The sequence below is a fragment of the Callorhinus ursinus genome, unplaced genomic scaffold, assembly GCF_003265705.2.
Source record: "Callorhinus ursinus isolate GAN/ISIS: 27379988/994484 unplaced genomic scaffold, GSC_fseal_2.0 scaffold4, whole genome shotgun sequence".
Lineage (NCBI taxonomy): Eukaryota > Metazoa > Chordata > Mammalia > Carnivora > Otariidae > Callorhinus > Callorhinus ursinus.
Window position 1 is genome coordinate 121723333 of NW_027397066.1, and position 23058 is coordinate 121746390.

Genomic DNA, 23058 nt, shown 5'->3' on the forward strand with positions numbered 1-23058 from the left:
CTTATTCCCTAATAGCAGCAGTGTTAAAGGCTTCTACTGTATTAAAAAAGCAACTTCCTTAATGCATTTCATTCTGGCTCTCTGTGGTAACAAATGGGAATATTCTTCCCAGGTAGACAAGGAGCCCCTCCACCTCAGAGGGAACAAGATCTGTGTTCCCAGTGGCAGTGAATGTGTTTGCATTGGGTATTTGTGAATGTGAAGTTTCTATCGATGACAATGAAGTGATTCTATATCCAACTGCTTTCCAGCCATTATGGTTTCTATGGTTTCCTTGAGGTGGGGTGGTGGTAGGGGGGCTGTGGCCTGGAGAGAAGGTTCTTGACTGGGTTTAGACACACTTGGGGTGGAGAGGGTTAGAAGAATAGGAGAGTCACAGAAAAAAGGGGAAAAAAGAATATCTGAAAAGCCAGTGGAAATGGAAGAGAGGCTGGCCTTTCCCTTCATTAGCCACTCCAGAAATGTTGAATTTGGTTTGTCTTTGACATGGCTTTCCCAGCTCACCTGCTGCCCACGGTGCTAATGTGGTTAAAGCCAGATAACCAACTGTAAAAATGGCACCTTCTCACCCAGCATAAGGGCTCTCTGCAGACCTCCAAGTCATAGCTGCTCAACTTACGACAAAAGCAAGCTTTTATTGCTGTTGGCACCACGGAACCAAGGCGGCTGGTTAAAGCACAGAGAGCTCCTTCTAGGCCGAGCATGTGGTCAGCACAACTGTCCGGGAAACTCCCCTTACCCAAATCCTTCAAGTACCAATCATGCCAGTGGCTGAGCCAACACCCAGGGCTGGCCGTTAGCAACATCAGCTTGTAATCTGTAAGCACCACAAAATGCGGGGGTGGGGGGGGGGGGGGGGGGGGGAGGGGGGAGTGGAGGGGCTCCTCCTCATTCTCACTTAATGACTCCACACTGGTGTCATTTGTAACCCTCAGTTGTGAGAGGATAATTGCATGGTGAAGTCACAATGTTAACATTATGAAAAGGAAGACGTTAACCAGAATGGCAAGAGCCTTAAATGAAAGGCGAACCCTGGGCAACGTGGCTCTGCTACCCTGGGAAAGTCCTTCCTTCGGAGGAAGGAGAGGTCCGTGTCGCCCGGTGATGATGATGCATCTGCCAGGTGGGCAAGCACCCTGGGGTGGTTGGGGATGGAGGAGAGAAGGACCGACAGTGATGGTCACCTGTGTGCTTGGTGCCAATGTGAGCCTTTATCTCTGCTTCCTCCATGGTGACAAAGTCACAGGCGGTGCAGCAGATGGAAAACATCCACTGCTCCTTGTCCACGTGGAGTGACATGTGGCTGACAAACTGGACATTGAGCTCGGTCTCAAATCCACACACATGACAGCTATATGAGGGGACGACAAAAAAAAAAGGGTGGGGGGGAGAGAGAAGAGTGATACTTTGCGGTCCACTCAGAAAACTGGACTCTAACACACGTTTTTCCTCCCGCCTAAACGTTTTGCATTAGAAAATTCTTCGGCTTTCTGGGATGCCTCTGCAGTAGTCACCGTGCCAAACGGATTAAGTGCCGGCATAACATAACAATCCCATACACGCTATAATCATAATCATAAAGTTAATTAAAAATTACAGATTCCAGATGCCACACATCACCTTACTGATTCCTTCGGGCAAAGAGATGCGGTGCAGCTTTGCCAAGATATTAGCGGTGCTGACACACTGATAAATTCGGAGCACCCAGCATACCCAGTGAGCCTCTCTCTGGCTCTGGAAACCTTCGGTGTAGCAATGAAGGCACATGCAGGTCCTCAGATGGCACTGCAAGCAGGAGCAAGTCCTGTCTATGACAGTTCCCAATAGAAGCCATCCATCCGTGGAGACGTTCCACACAAAAGCAAGTTTCCCCCAATCTGTATGGCCTGCCTCTTGGGCAAGATGCTGACCCTTGGGATTTTATAGGAACCAAACCAAATACTGATTCATGGTCAAATGTGAAAGGGAAACATAAAATTCCAGGTACTGAAGACAACACGACCAAGGGAAAATATGCAATGCTTTCAGAGCGATTTCCCCTGAGTTTTCAGATTTATTTTTCCTACTCTTTTTCTCCGTAGGACAATTCTCAGGGAGCAGCAAGGTGCTCTGTTACAAAGATGGAAACTTCCCAGCTGCACAAACCTAAAAGCTCATAATCCCAGGAGCCCTGCCACTCTCTGGAGCTCCAGCCCAGAGAGCCACCTCCGAGACCATTTCCCTTTCAATTAATTCTACTAGGGCCACCCAGGCTAAGAGAGGAGTCAGCGCAGCTTCTGGGTTCAGTCTAAGCAGAGCAAATATTACAACGAAGGTTTGCACTGAGACTGAGGAGAGACATCTCATCACGTAGGCCCTAGACACGGGCGGGGAGTGTTCCCAGAAAGTTGGGCACAGTTCCATTCACCGCTCACCTGTAATAATAAGGGTGCTTCTTCCCATCACTGCCTTCAGAGGTGACGGCGCTGACGATGTCCTCCGTGTCCGTGCTCACCAGCTTCACCGAGTGGACGGTCAGGTGCTGGTTCAGGTTTGCACGGCACTTGGCCGCATACGGGCACAAGTGGCATTTGTATTTTCTTTCCTCTGCGGGGGAAGGAAAGGGAAACAACCCAAACTGCTCTTCAAAATGAACACCCAACACCTTGCAAGCGGCCGCTTAGAGCTCTCCAGGAAAGGAGGGTTCAAATCTCATTTCACATGGGGACCAAGGGAACCCCTAGGAATTATAAGTATCTAACAGTCTCTATCCAGCAGGTCACTGCTGTATTTATCAGCACTTTCAAAGATTAAAGCAAGTCCCAGGACAACTGGACCATCTGCTTTTTCTTAGACATTCACAGGTCCTTCTTCCTGCTAAGGGGAGCCCCACGGGGGCTAAAAGAATATTGTGTATGTGTGAGTGTGTGTGCGCGCACATACTCCCCATGTGTCAGCCGAGGATGGGTGCTTGGCTGGAGAAAGGGGAGGGTAACACAGCCTTTCTGGGACTGGTGTAAGAGAAGCCCCATCATTTTCCCTAAGCTCCAGGCCTACAGCAGCCAAGAAATCAAAAACTAATGAAATTAAAGGTGGCAAAAAATGACTCATGTGAAATAATTTAATGGGAAATTTTCATTTTAAAATTAAAAATTCCAATTTATTTCTTAATGAAAACCCTCTCGTAAAACTGACAACGTTTCACGACTCTCTGCAGAGTGGCATTCTGAATTCATTCGATTCATCAAGCAAATTACAGTAAAAGGAGCAGGCTTTGCTTTCATTGTGCAGATAAAGGTGGCCGACGGGGGCAGAAAAAGCCAAGAGCAAGTTCATTTTCTATCCCTGATTCTTACTTTGTATTACTAGGCTTGGCTTTAAAGAATACCCAGTCTTATCTACTTCACAGCAGAGAATGAGGAATGAAGTTTTTCTCCAACAAAATATAAGGCATCAGCATTATTCCTACAGATAGTCCCCCACATTTGAAGTGCTGGCGGCCCGGGACTTGGTGGGGTTAGGGGAGGAGCCCTGCGGTGCAGATAAAGTACAGTTCTTTCTTTCCGGGAAGAAGGAACTGATTTTCGTTGCATTAATTAAGTTACTATTTATTCCACCTTTATCCTTCCTTAATTTGGTTGCCTTCCCTTTCGCAACACGCAGAATCAAGCACATTTCTCTACTATTACATGAAGGTAAAGATAGCAACTGTTTCCCCATCAGCGGCTCCCATTTACCACGCTAAGATGAAACCGATGAGACCGGGGCGGGGGGGGGGGGGGCGGCCCCATCCCCCGCACCCTCAAGATGAGAGCGGTATGGTGCTTAGAGTGCCGGAATTTTACCCGGATACACCTACATGTGTCTCTTTTCTCACCAATCCTACTTTCAATATAAATAAAAACCGTTTCCAGGGCCTTCTTTGAACGGGCCAGGTATAGTGGCTTGAATGGTCAGGACAGAAACATTTCCGCCACTTCCTGTTATAATTCTCTCAGAGAAACTCAACTTCTTGAGAAGAGAGAAGCTGGTGATCCAGAGTGTCAAAGGCATCCGAGTGAGTTCCTGACTCACCTGTGTGCAGCGAGAGGTGTCGGGACAACGTCTGCTGCCGGCCAAACACTTTTCCACACACGTCACACGGGAAAAGCTGGTCATTGAATTTCCAGGATGGCAATCCGTTTCCTGCCTCTAGTACTATTTTTTCTGTGTCTGGGCCAAAAGAGCAAAGCATCATGAGGGGTAAACAAGGCATCATGAACAAATTTCATTTTAGTCAATATTCTTCAGAACTTTAGCAGAGGCTTCCTTCTGAAGAATGTGGCTGGTAACTGCCAGTAAGTCCCAGTAACCTCTGGTCTTTGTGTTCATTTCCTGTTTCTAAGAAGGCTGTTCTTGAAAGTTGTGGTGGCAAATGGATTCCAGTTCTAGCCGAGTCTCCAGTGTTTTCTCTCTCTGTCACTAAAGGTCAGCCAACCAAACCCCCCAGTAGGTTGGTAGCATGCTTTAGCACTGTGTGCAGTATACAGTCGGTACTCAATATTTGCTAAGTGAGCGAATGGTTGAGTGGCATGTTAAAACTCCAGACATGCACACTCTTGCCACAAGATGGTAAATAGAGAGTGCCAAATCTTGGATTCTTTTTTTTTTTTTTAAGATTTTATTTATTTATTTGACAGAGAGAGAGTGATAGCGAGAGAGGGAACACAAGCAGGGGGAGCGGGCGAGGGAGAAGCAGGCTTCCCGCGGAGCAGGGAGCCCGACGCGGGGCTCGATCCCAGGACCCTGGGATCACGGCTCGAGCCGAAGGCAGACGCCCAATGACTGAGCCACCCAGGCGCCCCTAAATCTCGGATTCTGATGGGAAAACAAATAGTTCAATCCTTTGAAGGAAATGCACTTCCACTGCCCTTTCTGAAGAAAAGTTTTGCCCTATGTTCTGGGTTGTGCCAAATCCTTAACGAGGAACCTAATGTTACACAGACTCGGTGATGACAACTGCGTCCTACTTGCTATGTTTGTGTCCCGCCCCCGCCCAAATTCATATGTTGAGACCCTAATGCCCAAGGTGCGGGTATTAGGAGGTCACACCCTGGGAAATGACGGGGTCGCGAGGGTGAGCCTCATGAATGGGGGTGAGCCTCTTATAAAGGAGGCCCCCAGAGAACTCTCCGGCCCCTTTTGCCATGTGAAGACCCAGCGAGCAGTGGGCAGTGTGGGGCCTGGAGGAGGGCCCTACCCCACCGTGCTGGCACCCTGATTTCAGACTTCTGGCCTCCAGAACTGTGAACAATAGACTTCTACTGTTACTACAAGCTAGCCTGCCTGTGGTATTTTGTCATAGCAAACTCAATGGACGCAGACGCTACTCCACCTAACACTCCCCAAGGCAGGAGGGCACAACTAGAATTTCCCCGAAGGTCTCATCCAATTAGGGAAAGTGATGAGTGCTGCCAGTTATCTGTACATAATGCACAGCCATGACTGAGATGTGTGGACATTAATACATCCTCTTGTCATCTTAAAAAGTTTTTATTTTCTCATCATCATCCGCAGGGTTCCTTCCGATTTTCTCATCTCTGTTTCTTCCCACTGAACTCTAAATGGGCTGCACAGACATAACTTCTACAGTAATATAAGGAGACAGGTGTCAGAGAGAATACCAAAAAGGACTGAAGGGGACCCTTGTCTGGGCCACTAAGAGGCCTTTAAAGGTCTCACTCTGAAGAACAAGACAATTTACTGAGTTGATAGCTTGTCCTTTACCTCGGTAAATGATCGTGAATCTCTTTAAAGCACACCAGATGTTGCTTTATGGAACCGGATGCCAAGCGGCGATAATTAAATGGTAGAAAGAACTTTTCGGAAGATCCATGCAGATGAAAATGCTCAGACTACCGGACAGAGACCTCAGAAGGGAGAACTTTATTTCCCACAGTTTGGTTAAAACTGCACCCCAGATACAGGCTTGCACCTGCATTTGGGCGAGTGGGCGGGACCAGGTTTTGTTCGAATGCGGATTTGCCAGATAGTGTAATCTAAGGATGAGCAGAAACCAATACGAGTATGTCTGGCGGGGAGGGGGGTGGGGGATGATGGGGGCATCGCAGTCCTGTTTGCTCTGAGGCACCTGCCAACAATCCCAACGCTGATAAGGCACATTTACTGATTTATCTGTGTTTCTTAAAACACAGCTCTTTGGGCCTCAGGGAGAACAGCCAGTCTTCTTAAAGCAGGACGGTGGGACTAAAACCCTCCCGGGGGCGGGGGATAAGGGGCAGAATCCGGGGGGGAAGGGGGTAGACGAAAAGTGAGGTCCTGGCCACTGAGCTGTGGAGGACACAAGAACCACTCTCAGATGACCGTCCTTGAGCCCAAGCAAGCAGTGGCCATTTCAGCCATGAGAGGGTATTTTAGTAGTTCCTTTTAAGTGTGTAATCAAAATGGTGCTTCAAAGGAGGGCACCAGTCATACTTATAAGGAGAGGTCAAGAGGGTACCGGGTCTTCCAACAACATTCACAACAAGGATGAATTAATTGGGTCACGTACCAAACAAGTTGATGCAATTAAAAATAAAGAAGTCTCCTAATAATTCTTTCAAGTATCAAGTCACACACTTGAGAAGTTGACGCATCATAAGAAGGCCACTTCCCTCCACGGGCCTTAGAAAACTACTAAAACTATGAATATGTGCTGCAGCGAAGGTGGGAAGCACACCCTCCAGTCACAGTGAAGCCGCCAGAGGCTTCAGGACCCGGCCGGGAACCGAGCCTTGTCTACACCAGCTCCTCTCCCCACGAGCAGCCACCTGTTTCCACTTCACAGGTGGGAACAAGGAACCACAGGCCCTTTGCAGCTGGCCCACAACATGACCTGGAAATCATAGCCAGGTGAGGCTCCAGGTGGTGGAGGGCAGTGCAGAGGGGAGCATTATTTTGACAAAACAAGCACCAAGGTAATGGGCCTGCTCCTCTCCTCATGGAACTGCAAGGAAGCTTGTGCAAGGGGCCACTCCAATACCACGTGAGAAACTGCAGAATCTTTTTGGATTCCTGCTTCCCTCTCTTTTGTCACAGTCAGTCACCAAAAGCTGTCCCTCTGGTTCTAGATGGAGATCTGAATGTGATGAGCACCTAGCAAGGACAAGCTTGGGAAGGTCTACGGTCTGCCTTTCCGAAGCAGGACTGGCCCGCATTACCCCTGAGAATTGTCAGCAGGCTCTCAAGGGGTATGCCAGAACAGAGTAGCTCCTTCTGTCTCTTGTTCTTGATGATTGACCATGATCAGAAATAGTTCATGATCCTGGGGCGCCTGGGTGGCTCAGTCGGTTAAGCATCTGCCTTCGGCTCAGGTCATGACCCCAGGGTCCTGGGATCGAGCCCCGCATCGGGCTCCCTGCTCAGCGGGGAGCCTGCTTCTCCCTCTGCCTCTGACCCTCCCTCCTGCTCGTGCCCTCACTGGCACGCTCTCTCTCTCTCTCAAATGAATACAAGAAAAAAATCTTTAAAAAAATATTTTACGATACTTAAATTCTGAGCCTATTGATAAAGAAATATGTATAAAAACGGATACGTAGGCCTGTACTAGTCTCTGTGAATTAGCAATAGTGACTGTAACCCCACATTAGGGAGACCACTGTGGGGACAGCAGCAGTGGGTACCCTGGTTCATAGATGCAGACACCCAGCTCCATCGCTGTCCTGGGACCCGACTGACTTGGCGTGGCTATCACTGCGGTCATAGGCTGCAAGTTTAACAAAAAGATTTCATGTTCTGATTTGTGTGTGTGTGTACAACACTGTGGAAGCTAAGACTGACATATTTTTTTAAATTTTATTATGTTAAGATTGACATATTTTTATGTAAAGTTTTTCTATTATTTGATTTTTTAAAAACTCTGGAAACGAACAAACGAAAGATCTCAAATATCTCAAAGATGTTTCTGGGATCTCAGTTCTGCCGGAACCGAGTCATCACCTCTCACCAGGATTGCTGCTAAAGCCTCCTGAACAGCCCCTCTCCATTCCAATAGCCCCCCTCACTGGTTCCAGAATGGTCTTTCGGAGGCACAAATCTGATGTGTCTTATCCTGTATTCCAATGGCCCCTCCAGGCCAGGCTCCTTCGAGTGCCTTCTGAAGAGCGTCAGAATCCTTCACAATCCTTCTCCAACCAACTCCCGCCTTCAGCTCCCCACTTCACCCCCAAACACCCAAATGTTCAGCAGAGTGAGCCGCTTGTCCTTTTGGAAAATGAACCAGTCCCTTTGAAGCCCTCAGTGCTTTTGACTCAGTTGCACCAGAAACCCCTCCCCATCCCAGCCCTTGTTCTGGACAACCAAGTCTGCCTCGTTGTCAAGCCCCGTGCAGATTTCATCTCCTCGGTAAAACCTTCCCCAATTCCCCAGGCCCTGGGCAGAATGACTCGTCTCCTCTCCTCTGTCCCAAAGCACTTTTAAGAATACTTTCATTGCACCACTTTACCTATTATATTATTTGTTGACATATCTTCTATATTACATACATCTTTCTCACATACAGCAGCCAGTGAGTCCAACACGCAGCAGCGCTCGGTAAATGCCCCCCTTCCCTATCAGAACGTGAGTCATCGAGCAGAAGGGGTTCTACGTGATTGACTTCTGTGTCCTCAGCAATAGCACAGTGCCTGATACATAACAAGTGTGTAGTACAGATGTGCTGACTAACTGAATGACTGAATGAAAACATCTAAGTGAGGCAGGGAATAAACACTACTCTTTTATAGTGGGAAAGACTGAGGCCTGGAGACAGCATTTGTTAAGGTTTATGGCCAATTCAGGGTGAAAATAAGGCTACTTGCCTTTTGAATAGGTGTTTTAACTCAACCCAAGAACACTGACTTAAGGATTTTATTAGTGAAAATATCTGTGGGTCTGAGCCATACCCCAGAGGTTCTATATCCTTACTTCCTCCCAATAATAATAAGCCAGAAGATTATTCTTTTCAAGACAAACTCTCTGGCAGACTTTGTTGATCAGTTAACCCAGAAGCCTAGCACCCTATGAAGAACTCTTCACATTCATTATTAGTAGCAACAAGCATACAGCCAGCTGAGCACATTCCCACCTCAATTATCTTCTTCTATTCTGCTAAAAAACAGAACTTAGCTTCTTTTAGATTCATAAGGAATTTGCTTTATAAAACTTTTTATTGAAATATAACATTTAGCAGAAAATTCCACATGATAGTAACTGTTCTTTTAAACTGTTGGAATATAGGTATTATTTTAAAACACTTTTTGCTCTTCTTCATCTTTACTCCCATATCCCTTAGCATTTGTTTCATTATCTTAAGTAGCTGTGACTAATGATTTTCTTCATTTCTTTTAGAGCAAAATCGTCCTTTAATGATACCTTTTTCTATAGAGAGTCTTAGAGGATTTTGTCTCCTACAAAGCATTTTATTTCTCTTCATCGTCTTAGGCTCTGATTCCTAGGATATCCATTAATTATTTCCACAAATTCCTGACTACTCAGTTTTATCTGATCAGATGTTTTTCTCTCTACTTTCCCACATGTGACTTTTGTCTTGAATATCATTTGGGACTTTCCCTCTTTCTTAAAATGGTTTCTGTTTTACATGACATAAATACATACATAGCAGCAAGCCCTTTTATCCCCATGGTACAGTTGGAAAAACAGGATCCGAGTGAAAGGAGAGTCACCATCTTAGCAGTCCCAATACGAGGCTCTTGGCTCTTCCTGTTTGCGGTCCCTCATTCATAATGAGGCCTAATGGCCAAGAGACGGTATGCCAAACTGTGCCTCTTATGACCTAGTGATCCAAGGGGACACACCATTTCATTTCATGCACGGGTCCTGGGATGACGAACCCCAGCAAGTGTTTCTCGAAAAATTTCCATGAAATAAATCCAGCTGCTAGACTCTGGGAGGGAGCCTGACAGACTCCAAGGAACATTAGCTCAAGTACATGACTCCGATTCCTTCGAATCCATCTCTTTCGTTTCCAAGAGGAAGAAACCAAGGCATACATTCCAGTCCCTCTCCCACAAATTGTATAGGGTTGAGTACCAGCGTCAAGGTTTCCCTGGCAAAGAAGGGTCCATCCTGCCCCAAACCTTAGTTCAGGGAGGAGCCTTAAGGATCTTCTCCTTCAGTGTTCTCTTTTTACTTATAAGGAAACTGAGGCCTAGGGAAGTGAATTACCGCAGGTAATCTGGCTCATGCCTCTGGGAGAGCAGAGACTTCAGGCCCGCGGGCTCACTGAAGCTCCTCCAAGGCTTATGGGATCCATGCCAAAGTCTACAACAAACAAGGAAGGGATTTTTCTTCTCCTCCTGTTCTTTGGCTCTGAGTTTAATATTCTTGGTTACAAGTGGACATGTGCAGATTTAGCAACAATTCACAGACACTAGGATTTCTTTCCGTTTTTCTTTTTGAAAGTGTCAGCCTAGAATATTTCCAGCCACAGAGAAGTTAGAAACTGTAGTATGTCGAGAGTCAGAATAAAGAAGGAACACGAGGAAGATCAGATGGGAAAATCCTAAAAGCCATTTCCCTCTGAGGTAAACTAGTTATTCCTGAAGAAAATTCCCTTGGGCTTTTCACTGACACTTGAGGCACATTTTTGGTAAACAAACAAACAAACAAAGAAGCCCCCCCCCCCCCCCCCCCTCAGCAAACCATACCAAAAAAAGAACAAGCAGGGCAAAGGAAAGGACTTGAGTTTGCTTCTTTTCCATTTGAACATCAGTTGGCCCCCGACTGGTGAACTGTTTGGCTTTGTTGGTGCGTTTTGCTGTGTGAGAAGATCTCTGTATCTCCTGCCAAAACAATCTTCTCAAAGAACCATCTCTCAACCTGACTTTGGCAAGAGAAATGCAGAGAGGAGAAGGCTTTCTTTGGTTAAAGCCGTAAGCAAAAGATTGGCCAAAATGTGACCTCAAGGCATAAAGAACTGTCCAGATTGACTAAATCTGCATTGGCGGCTGCATCAGGAAGAGGCTCTGGGGCCGCCTGCGTTTTCCATTATGACAGATGGTATTTTGATCATTTCTTTCTTTCATTGTCAAGCCTGAAGTTTCAAGGCCGATCTCAACTGAAATTCTGAAATCCTGTGCATTTAGAGTCAGAATCCTGGATAGGTGATTATCTGGTTAGATCCGGGCCCTCTGGGTTCCATCCTTTGGTTTCATGAGCTCTGCAGGCCTCTGCTTAAAACAAGCTGCCACCTTCTGCGGGCTGCTTGTGAATTAAGGAGTCAGCTGTGGTGAAGGACTCTTTGGGGGAGGTGACATCTTTGCTCTAGTGCTTGCAGTTCTTCTATAGCCTTAATGTTTGTTTGTTTGTTTGTTTTTCTTCTTCTTCTTTAAAGGTCCCTTCAACTTAGGGTAACTTAGTCCTACCAGATCTATTAGGTTCCCCAGGGTCACCTCTCTGCAGGTCTTTGTGTAACCAAATCCCCTTTAAGGACCATTGCAAACATTCTCCCGAAGCATGGGATTTTCTGCCCGTCAAGACTTCAATTCAATGATCAGCTAGGACAGCAGAATTTAGTGATGGTTTTGGTCAATCTGTGACCAGTTAAAAACACTGGGTGGTGCTTCTTAAGCATAGGAGTTCACAGGCTTGACCTTCTGTAGGCTCATTTCCAACTTTACTGCTTAACAAACTTAGGAGAGCCCATGCACAGGCCCTGGGAAGATGAAACCCATCAAGCATTTCTCCAAAACTCTCCATGAAATAAACCCAGCTGGTAGAATTTGGGAGGGAGTTCTATCAAACTCTACTCTACTCAATATTAGATCAACATTAGATCAAGTAGAGGATACAGATTCCTTCGAATCCAGCTCTTACATTTCCATGACGAAGAAACCAAGGCCTAAATTCTAGGCCTTCTCCCACCCCAGGGCACCCCACAACTTGTACCTGAATCAAGGTTGAGAACCAGAATCAAGACTTCCATAGTTATGAAGGCTCCATCCTGCCTCAAACCTTAGGTCAGGGAAGAACCTTAAGGATCTTCTTCTCCAAAGTTCTCTTCTTACATTTTAAGGAAACTGAAGCCCAAAGTACTTAAGCAATCGCCCCACAGTCTCACTCAGGCTCCTTTCAGCCTTGAGAAATCAATGCCAAAGTCTATAACCATGAACGGTTTGTGAAACTGGTTCTTAGTAAACATCCTGGGAACAACTCAGAAAAAGTTGGATGACATTTTTTGCTTAGTGCTGGGCAACAGTTAGCCTCAATGAAATTCTTACTGGTTGACTTGTAATCTCTTAAGCTGGTAAAGAATCATAAATGCTTCCTAAATCTGTTTGTTTGTTTGTTTGTTTGTTTGTGCAGGGCATTTAAGTCAATAGAAGAAAACTGGACCTTGAATCCTCTGGTGATCAAAAACGGCTTGGACTTGGTACCCCTAATTCCAGTGAGGCTGATCACACAGAACTTGAGCACTTCAGGGAACTTCTCTAAGCATCCAAACATGGAGCATCACTGCCAGCTTCTGTCACCTCTGTCTAACTTAACCTTTAAAAAAATCCATTGGGAATTTGGATGCTGCGTCTGCATTTTCCCCTTACTTGCATTTCTAAGGTCAGTGGGTCCTCAACAAGTGCTTACTGAATACATGAGACAGTCACATCACCAAGATCATGATTGTTGAACTAAATGGCAACCTGATTCTACATTGCAATGTGAAGGCAAACAGACAATATTGATTCAGGAGTCACATCTAAAGGACTTCGGTTATTATCTTGCCAAATCCATAGATCAGCAATCATCTCTCTTCTTCATGACGGTAGTAGGACTTAAAGTCTCAGCAGATGTTGTCAGAATGTCCTAATGTTGAGGACATTTTTAAATCCTTGTTAGAAAACCATCAGGTCTGGGAGCTATGTCCGTCTTGTGGTTTTGTAACAGACCCTGCTGATTGCTTATGTAATATCTAACAGAGCTACAAATTATTTTATTTTTAGGGTGGTTATGTGCCCAGTTAAAAACATGCTCTTCCCTTCCCAGCCTCCATTGCAGTTAGGGGCTAGGCAGGAAACAGAGTTTGGGCCGATGCGATATAGGTAGGAGTTCCTGGGTAGAGAGTCTCTGACATTCCCCCACTCCCTGAAAAAATGACAGTCTTGTAAAAAGGCCATTCACCCTGGGCTCTTCTTCCTCAGATGTCTGGAGGTAAAGCAGCCCTCTTTCAACCATACAGATGAAAGGCATCTAATAAAGGTTGGTACAGCAGAAAATTAGAAGGAGGCTGGGTCCTCAAACAGCCACCCCAGCCCTATCCTGTCTATTTCGGAATTCCTTATTATGTGCAAAAATCCCAGATGCCCATTTGGTTGTCACTGTGGTAAGCTGAACATAACTGTAACAGATAAAGGCTTAAACTGTATAACTAGTTTCACCCCATTTTGGCCATTTATCTCCATTATGCAAAACAGTATCAGAGTTTGTAAAAAGTATATCAAGGAGATAATGCATAATTAACACAATAGCTTACATTTATGGAGGATTTACCATGTGTGAGCTACTGTACTATGCAGGTTACACATATTATATTGAACCTTATAACAGCACTATGCATTAGTTGCTGATATTACCATTCCCATTTTACCAAAAAAAAAAAAAAAAAAAGGAGTAGCAGGCTTAAGGAGGTCAAAGAATGGATTCAAGGTCACCCAGCTAGTAAGGGACAGCCTATCGCAAACACAAGTCTGTCTTTATTGGGGCAACCCACACACTTCCCCCAGGATCTAAATGGACAGAATGATGGACTCAGAGCTTCCACCTCATTTCTCTTGCCCACTTCCTCCAGCTCCTTCCTAGCTCTTGACTGCTGGCGGCTTGCTGCATATCAAAACTCTGAGCACCGATTACGTAGATTTTAATTACCAAATTCCTTTTAGGTCAGCTTTCACTTGCCCCAGAATAAGACCCTATAATGACTATTCTTCCAACTTTTCCCAGGGAAGGAAAAAACAGGCACTCAAGTGTGGAGCTAGCCCACTGAGTATTAGGTGATGGCAAATCTTTAACTCTGAAAGAGTTTTCTTCTATGAATTATTAGGAAGTATGGGCCCATATGAGAACATCTTGAGAAAAAGACATTATCCTTGTCTGGGCAAATAGAATTGGGCAAAAAGAGGGATCTTTTTTCTCTTGTTTAGTGTTGAACTAGGTGCTCAGTATGTATTTACTGAATAGATGTGGGGATGAATAAACTAAAGGAAAACAGCAGAATACGATAAAATATGAAAATTCAGACTTTCAAAATACCTCCTAAGGTACGAAGATTTTAACGTCCACTTACTCCTAAAATTATATGATGTGCTATGCATCACACTTCTACAGTACTTTAAAAATATTTAGTATGTTTCTTTTAAAATTCGAGTCACAGCCATTTCCAAATATTATTCAAGTAAGCCTCTAGGGATTCTGCACTTCTCTTCACTAAGATTGGAATCCACTGGTATTCTCAATTATTCTAGTCCTCTTTTCTTATGGACAAGCCTTGATCATATCATCCATTCCTTTAAAGATTTCTAAATTTCCTTAAAGCCCTTATCAGCTCCCAGACACTAATATTCTTGTGTGACTGCATCCAGTTTCAAATTTTTAGTCTTCTTCTCTCTCTGCTCCTAATCTATTCAATTCTGTATTAATAGAAAATATAACTCTTCTATTTTGCCTTTTTCTTGACCTTGGGCTTTAGCACATTATAAAATTTATGTTAGTTGATGTCAGCTTTAACATCTTAAGGCAACACTGATCACAAATATTTTTCTCCTTGACCCAGAAATGCTATTTGATTAAACAGAGTTATGTGTTTTCAAATGGTGGAGATTTCTGTTTGTTGGTTTATTTAATGATTTTCCCCCCAGGTGGGGATCAAGAAGAGGATCGGGAAATACCTTGTTAGCCAGGAGAGAAGGGAAAAGATTGTTAGTATTTTCCTATGAAAGTATGCCATAGTGATTGGCAGCACTGGTAATTTGTTACCAAGAATAATAAGTAACAGAGTTGGCAAATGTTTTATTTTTAAAATAAACATATCAGGCCATCTCCATAATAATATCATTGTCAAAAGTTCGCATATCTCAGGCTAAGGTTTACTTAGCACTTACTTTGTACCAGGTACGGTGCGGAGGCTAAGTCCTTTGCTTGCATTATTTCACTGAATCTTCACGACAATACATTAAGATTGGTCTCATTATTATCTTCATTTTATAGATGAGAGAAATCAAAGCTCAGAACCATTAAGGAATCAGCCTGTTTTCACAGAGCTGCTCGGAGGTAGAGCCAGGATCTGAACCCAAGATACTCAACCTAGAGGAACGTGTAATCTCTGGCTTCCCTTACACTGCAGTAACCCTCTGGGTGTGTCCACGGGGTGTGTCACTCCTTTTTGTGAAGGATCTTTAGTCTCTGTAACAAAGTAGAAAAAGGCTGACAGCTGCTGGCTTGGAGATTTTCATAGGCTGATGACCTTGATTTGGACCAGGTCTTATGGAGGCCAGGGTCATGTGTTTCATTTTTCTCTTTCCTAGGTGGCAAGTGTCACTGCATTCTATGGTCTCAGAAGAAAACACAGTCTTATCAGCTGCCTTGAACACCAGTGTCCCTGTTGAATACACTGCGGAAGGTTTAAAGTAAATTTTTTTTTTTTTTTTAAAGATTTTATTTATTTGACAGAGAGAGACACAGCGAGAGAGGGAACACAAGCAGGGGGAGCGGGAGAGGGAGAAGCAGGCTTCCCGCAGAGCAGGGAGCCTGATGCGGGGCTCGATCCCAGGATCCTGGGATCATGACCTGAGCCGAAGGCAGACGCTTAACGACTGAGCCACCCAGGCGTCCCTAAAGTAAATTTAATCCTATTCCAAACAGGTATCCTAACCACAAGGGGTCTGAAGAATTGAGCTTGTATATGAAAGTTAGGGCATTATCATTATCAACAGAAATAAATGGAAAATCTAAGCCACTTCTAGTTAATCATTTCAGGATTGAAAGAATAAAAAAATGGATTTTTGGCTCACAAACCAGACATGTAAATATCTATTGGCCTGAAAATATGTGAAGAAACAGATAATACTTAATGACACAACTCCAAAGTAGTTCAGCAACAGGCGAAATCTAAAAAAAAAAAAAAAAGTATCTTCCATTTCAATTTGAAAATTGAATGGAAATCAAATAAATTAAATATAAAAATATCAATTGTAATATTTCAGCTATGGACCAAACTATTAAAAAATCAAATAACAGATTTGGACAAACTGGCACTTCCTTCCACTGCCCTGAAAATGCAATATATTCCAGCTATGTGTCCTGTATTACTGTAGGTGGTATATATGTACTTTACTTATATATTCTGATTTGGTCATCTTTGAAAGCATCTCTACTTCTCCTCTATCTTTACACAGATCTTAAATATAGGAGACAATAAATACTTGTTGATTTGATTAAGATTTCACTAATTATAGGCAAAGGAGGGAACATATGCATTGATGTATGACAGATGTAAATTCAAATAAATCACGTGCAAATAGACAAAACTGAGAAGTCCCCGTCTCTGTGGTTCCTCTTCCCACCCCATAACAGAAAGCCACTACCTCTAACTTTGATGATGAAAGTTCAACATTCTTTGGAGACTTCCCCTCAGCAGAATCTTTGCCTCACATTCTGTGAACTAGGGAGAACTAAAAAGAAGGCACATTATTCCTTCTAGTTTCAAGAGAGCCTGAGATGTGGGTGAGCTAATTGCCTAGTGTCATACAGTAAAATCCTCACTGGCAGTGAACCAGTCTTAGCTTAGTGCCCTCTTCACCTCCTCCCCCCTGCTTCCCCACATGCTGAAGTTCAGGTTCTTAAACACACCACAGACCGAAGGCTTTGCATAACTAATCATTCTCCAAACTGTACACTGTATTATAGAACATGTATTATAGTGGAGAACAGATGTCACCGTGAGAATCTTATTTTCTGCTATTTCCCAATTTTGGCACGTGCACATTTGTAACCTTCACGTTGCATAAACAAAGATTCTAGCATTTAATATTAATATGGGGACTCACAAATGCTCCTCGAATTGGAATGCTGCCACATTCTGATGAGCAGCGTATGGATGTTTTTTCAGCGTATGAATTTGCCTCAAGGTCCTGGTGGTGTGTTCGGAGCTGAAAATGTGGTCACATTCTAATCTTACAGGAGATAATGTCAGGTGAAACTCCTAGAGATATCTCCATTTCTCAGTTAAAAGGCACACACATACCCGACACGGTCCATAAAGGCCAATGGAAAAGCTCTTTACTTATCAAGACCAAATCCACAGAGCTATTTCTACTGTTAAGGAGACCAATAACATCCTCAGCAGAACAGACCACCGAGTAACACGAAACCCCAAATACTTGCCTGGCAGGTAATCCTGGGTAAAAAGTGAGTTTCCAAAGGGAAGGTTTTCAAACAGACAGGCACACCTATTCTTCCCAAGTGAAGGCTTAACCCAAATGGCAAACCACGATACCTACGCAAGGTCCGTTAACCACACACGTGTACCTGCCAAACGACATCAATCACCAATAGCTGCTTACGGGGAGTGACCGCGTCTGCTTCTTCTTCCCTCATTGTATTACTTATAGATAATATTACCACATTACTAAGGCATCATGATAATTGTAACTTTGCCCTTCTAACCCTTTTTGTCCTAAGGGACAGAATGCGGAAGTGCAGAGTCACAATTTGATTAGGTCCAAGTATGCAGGGCAATGGGCATGTTTAAAGGAAGAGAAGCAGAAGCAGCTTCCATTTTTCTGAAGTTCTTTGCTGTACCTGTTCAGCTAGAGTAGGGTGTCTTATACAAGTGGCACCTCAGTTAAGGCTTCCAACTTCCTTTCAGTTGGGAGCCAGTCAACTAACATCATATAAAAATGTGTAAAAGAAAGAACTGGTTGTCAATTCTGGGCACCCATATATTTGGCCTAGTAGTTAAATAATCTTGTCTCTATATGGAGATAAAATGGCCTACTGAATGCAGTAATATGCTCCAATGTGATTCCACTGAACCACTTCTTTGGGCCTTGATGTGCACCCTATCAAAAGGACGCTAACATCCTCTATATCCTGTTCAATGGGGAAGGACATAACCATTGATTCCACAGGGTAGAAAAACTTGCCATTTGCAACCATGGAGGGAAGAGACTACCACTTCATTTCCCATTTTAATTATCAGCTTGAAAGGAGGTTTTCTACTCTTTCAAGTGGAGGGCTGCTTAAGATAAATGTTCCAAAAATAAATATCAATATACACAGATATGTTTTCACTTGTCTGTATATACAGTATCTCTGGAAGGATGCCATGAAAACTGGTAACACTGGTTGAGTGGCAGAGAAGGGGGAGAGAAGTTTCTTTTTCTGTTTGGAGGGTGGGGGAGAGAAGGGTGGAGGGGGAGGATGGTAGGAGCCAGGAGTAGTGAACTGGTGGTAGGAAGAAGGGCGGGAGGTACACTTTATTTCAGCACTTGCAAACTGAATTTCTAACCAACCCTAAAGATCTGGTATTATCTCTCCATTTGCCCTCTTAACACCTGTGCAGGAAATATGGCAACAGCACCAATAATAAAATCTACTGAGAGTTAATGATGTGCCAGGCACTCTGTAAAGTACCTGGTGTAAGTTATATCATTGCTTTTCCCAACAACCTCCATGGTAGGTGCTGTCCCCTTTTCACAGATCCTGAACCAAACCACACACGTGGATCAGAAGTGGACATGCTGGGAGTGTCCTTCCAAGGACAGCCCTGAGTTACACAATTCTGGGACTACCTTTGCAATGATGATTAATCAATGGAATCCTAGTATGATCTCATATTCCAAAACAAACACTGAGGTGTTGAAGAGTCTCCCACAAACAAATCATACTTGGTTCAAGTCAGAGTAGGAGTCTCTGTTGGAGAAGAGAGACCCTAGAGAACAGAGTAAGTACAGATCTTGCCCTTAAAGGCAAACTCTTTGGCTTTACGTAAAATTATTTTCAAAAGCTTCACGTTGACCTTTACAGACACTCCCTCTACTGCTCTTATATAATAGTAGCCAGGGGATTATCTTTTTATCAAGTTACAACTGTTTACCTGGTCACTCACGAGTCTTATGCTTTGTTCAAGATGGCCAAGAAAAGATTTGTGAAGTCCCTAAACTTTTAGATTATTCCTTATAGCCCCCCAACTCACAAATGCTGCCTTACAGGAAATGGACTTTGTCCCCTTTCATTGGAGCTTGTTCACCAGGTAAGGCAACTAGTCTCCATTCCCTTGGGCTCCTTCAATGCCTTTGTTTCCTGTACTCATTTATTTTAAAAAAGAAAGAGGTAAGGAGTGGAATGTTTCTTTTTCTGTTTGGAGGAATTAACACCCTAAGACCTGTTTCTTCAAGTCATGAATAATTTTCAGCTTATACTATAATATGTTGAGTTTTAAGAGATCAAAGCTTCTGTGGTAGAAATGGAAATGATTTATCTGAAAATTCCCATTGTACTGTTGTTAAACTCATACGACTTTTGAGTGCTTACTAGCCAACCTACTAAATATTTTGGCATAGGTTTTCATTTCCATATGACCGTATGAAATTTTCTTTATCACTTTCTGTTGGTAAAATAATAATAATTGCCATGGAGTCACTATCATCCTTCTTCCCTGAATTTAAGATGAAATGGACAGAGAATCATCCTGTTAAGTTTTATGTTGTGAGGACCAAAGGGACTGAGAAGGAAATCAAGACAAAGGTTTGTGTACTGGAATTTGGCTGCTCGCACTAACTTCACATTCGCCCCAGAGTATGTTACGGCCTGTAGAAAATACCTCCTGCCCTCGGTACAGCAATATACATGATTTGCATTTCTATCACTTCGTATAGCGGTAAGATAGTGACCTGCTTTCAAACTTTACACTAGTAAAAAGTATGCAATGACCAAACAAAGAACATGGGTGTTTTAGGGGCCACACTATACTATCATCAATATAGGATTTTCTTTAAGACACACACACACACACACACACACACACACACAAGCATGTTTGCAGCTTTAAAGATATTCTAACCTTATTTTTAGTCATTTGCTTATTAGAGCTGAAGAGGCAGAATGTCAGGGAAGGATATCTGCTACAAGATGTTGAAATATAAAATAGTGTAGAAAGTAAGACAACTACAGCCATTCGTAGATCTTCTGAGTTTCAACGTTTTTACTGTGAGTTCTTAAATTCCTTTACGGAGGAGTAAAAAAAATTATCAAGTTTAGTGAACTTTCTTAGATCAAACCAGAAATCTCTGACATCTGCTGAGAAATCAACTAATGTGAGGCAAGGTTATCTATTGACAAAGCAGCTGGAGCATTCCTTGTCTACACTGACTAGCTTGTCCTCTGATGTGGCTTCATTGTAAGAAGTCGGCAATCCGCTGGTTCATGAGTTAGCTCAGGTCTACATCAATCCCAGTTTAGCCTTATCTTCATTTCAGATCAAATCCTACTTTCTTTTTTATTGAAGTATAGTGGACATACAATGTTACATTAGTTATAGGGATACAACATAGAGATTCTGCAACTCTGTGAATTATGCTACCCTCCTCAGCTCCCATCTGTCACCATGCAAGGCTGTTACAATACCACTGACTATATTCTCTGAGCTGGGCCTTCTGCCCCCACGACTTACTCATTCCATAACTGGAAGCCTGTATCTCCCACGGCCAGCCCTTCCCCCACTTTGCCCATCTCCCGCTCTCCCTCTCCTCTGGCAACCGGCTATTTGTTCTCTATATTTATAGGTCTGATTCTGCTTTTTGTTTGTTTGTTTGTTTATTCATTTGTTTTGTCAAATCCCACATTTTGATACTTTATTGGGGGTAAGGGTTATGACTCAAGATTAGATCAAAGCAACCCATATTTATTGAGATTTTAAAACCAAATGAAATTAACAGATTTATGTGCTTAATAAGATACGGCTCAAAAAAAATTAAGTCTCAAATCAGCTGATATGAAATCAGTCAGGTGCAGGAACCCCCACAATAACAATGTTTAGAGCTCTTAGTCTAAGGTGCTATGTTAAGGACTATTCTGAGTGTTTTACATGTATTACTTCAGTCATCCTTATTATAACCCTATGAGTTAGATATTATCATCTTTAGCAATTTACAAAAGGAGGAAGTTCAGGCACAGAGAGTGGAAGAAAACTTGCTTACAATCAACTCCGTGAGCAAGTGGCAGAGCTAAGATTTGAACCCTGGTGGTTTAGCTCCTGCCCCAGTGCTGCCTCTCATGTGATTTTGGATTAATGTAACAGAGTGAAAAAACAGGCCATGGTAGATGCCATCATAGTCTCTGACCTCTATCCTCACCGAAGGCCAACTAGAATTTCTAAGCAGTCTTTCGGTTCCTTGACCTTGAATTAACCTAAGACAAGATATTTGAGGTAGAGACAGCTAGCTGTCCTCCAACACCCATGGGTTTCTTCTTTCTTTAATAAAGGCACCTCGAGTTTTAGCTGGACACGGGGCTCCATGACAAGACACTGTCAGTCGCCCTAACTGGTAGCCGTAGCCACGTGACCAAGTTCCGGACAAGATGATGAGCAGAAGTGATGTACAGCCTCCGATCTTGCCCTTCAAAGGGGGTCATGCCCTCGACTTCCTTCTTGCTTCCCTGCTATTTAGCATGTGGATAGGATGGTGGGTACTGGCGCTGTCATATTGGGCCACGAGATGGAAACCATCTGCCAAGGATGGCAGAACAAGACAGAAAGAAAGAGCCTGAGCAGCCTGAAGCCACCACAGGAATCCCACACTGTTTGTACTCTGGCTGCTATATAAGAGAAAGAGAAACTTCTACTGATTTTAAGCCACTGTTATTCTGGCTTTTTTTTTTTTTTTTACAGCCAAAACGTTATCCTAATAAAAACATGTAATTTCTTGTGTCATTTAAAGGATGTTCAGTTAGTTTTTGGGGTGTAGGACTCTCATTCTATAATGCATATTCTGTTTCCTGAGATTTTAATAATTCATGTGCATGATTCTGTCATGTTTAATGCTTGTTTAATGCTTGTTTTTAGACCACTGTTCTACTGAAATAGTGTCAGAATTGACCAGTTGTTTATTATGAAACAAATGCAAGTGTTAATAGAGCTATTAAATAACCAAACTGTCTCTTAGAAACTTGAAAAATTTTCTAGAAATATATGTTTACACACAGTTGAAGTCGTATTATTTAATTTGTATATCTGGTCTATGAGTTTTAGCTTTCAGCATGCCCTTGGTATACATCTGCCTAAGGCAGTCTCTACCTCAGCACTATTGATATTTTGGACCAGATAATTCTTTGTTGTAGGGTCTGTTCCATGCATTGTAGGATGTTTAGTAGCATCTTTCCCTTTAGTCATGACAATGAAAAATATCACAGACACTGCTAAATGTTCCCTAGGAGGCAAAATCACCCCCCAGTTGAGAACCCTATGTTTCATGTATCCCAGGTGGCAGCTTTTGGGGAAACAGAGGTTGTGACTATTTAAATTCTAGCAGGGATACAGACAGGTAGATCCTTAATATACTGTTCCATGATAGTGGTGCCCCGGTGATTACCAGGGGCAAGGAGAATGAGCGGATTCTTGTTTTTTAAATTAAGAAGTTCACCAAGCTTTTAATAAGAAAATTCACAGGGTAGTAAAAAAGTCATAGGCATAATTCCAAGCACATTTAACTCTTAGTCCAACTTCCTCTATCCAAGGTTAAGATGAAAATCATTGTCTGTGTGAAGTAAATAAAAATAAATAAATAATAACCCTCTGTGTATGAATAGAATTCTTTTACAGAAACTCTAATGATAGTAGAAAATCTGACCCATCAGAATTGAGAGCATTGCCCTATTCAACTTCCAGTTCCTTTTAGCCTTCATATGTTGCTAGCACCATATTTTCAGACATTTGGATATTATATATGTGTAATAAGTGAGAATGATTTGCAGGTATTTTCAAACATGTAAGCTTTTTTAGCCCCACCCGTCAAGTTCTTCTACCCTGACACCTCTCACAATACTTAGCGTTGA

The 23058-nt window shown here is 43.2% G+C and overlaps 2 protein-coding genes across 7 annotated transcripts in view; one reads left to right on the plus strand and one right to left on the minus strand.

The window, feature by feature from the left end:
* CUNH4orf51 (chromosome unknown C4orf51 homolog) overlaps nucleotides 1–15633 on the plus strand; it is a 76530-nt gene extending 60897 nt beyond the window's left edge. The window contains exon 5 of one of the 2 annotated variants that reach the window (XM_073892318.1): nucleotides 15531–15633. In XM_073892318.1, the coding sequence (XP_073748419.1) occupies nucleotides 15531–15611 (81 nt within the window). In that variant the 3' untranslated portion in view covers nucleotides 15612–15633. Of the gene's footprint in view, nucleotides 1–12321; nucleotides 12511–15530 lie in introns of those variants that run through there. The other variant, XM_073892321.1, reaches the window with a different exon arrangement.
* ZNF827 (zinc finger protein 827) overlaps nucleotides 1–23058 on the minus strand; it is a 172491-nt gene that overhangs the window by 15310 nt on the left and 134123 nt on the right. For all 5 annotated transcript variants that reach the window (XM_025874262.2, XM_073892307.1, XM_073892308.1 and 2 more), the window contains exons 9-11: nucleotides 4054–4191; nucleotides 2415–2586; nucleotides 1185–1351 (exon numbers count right to left, since the gene is read on the minus strand). In XM_025874262.2, the coding sequence (XP_025730047.1) occupies nucleotides 1185–1351; nucleotides 2415–2586; nucleotides 4054–4191 (477 nt within the window). The remainder of the gene's footprint in view (nucleotides 1–1184; nucleotides 1352–2414; nucleotides 2587–4053; nucleotides 4192–23058) is intronic.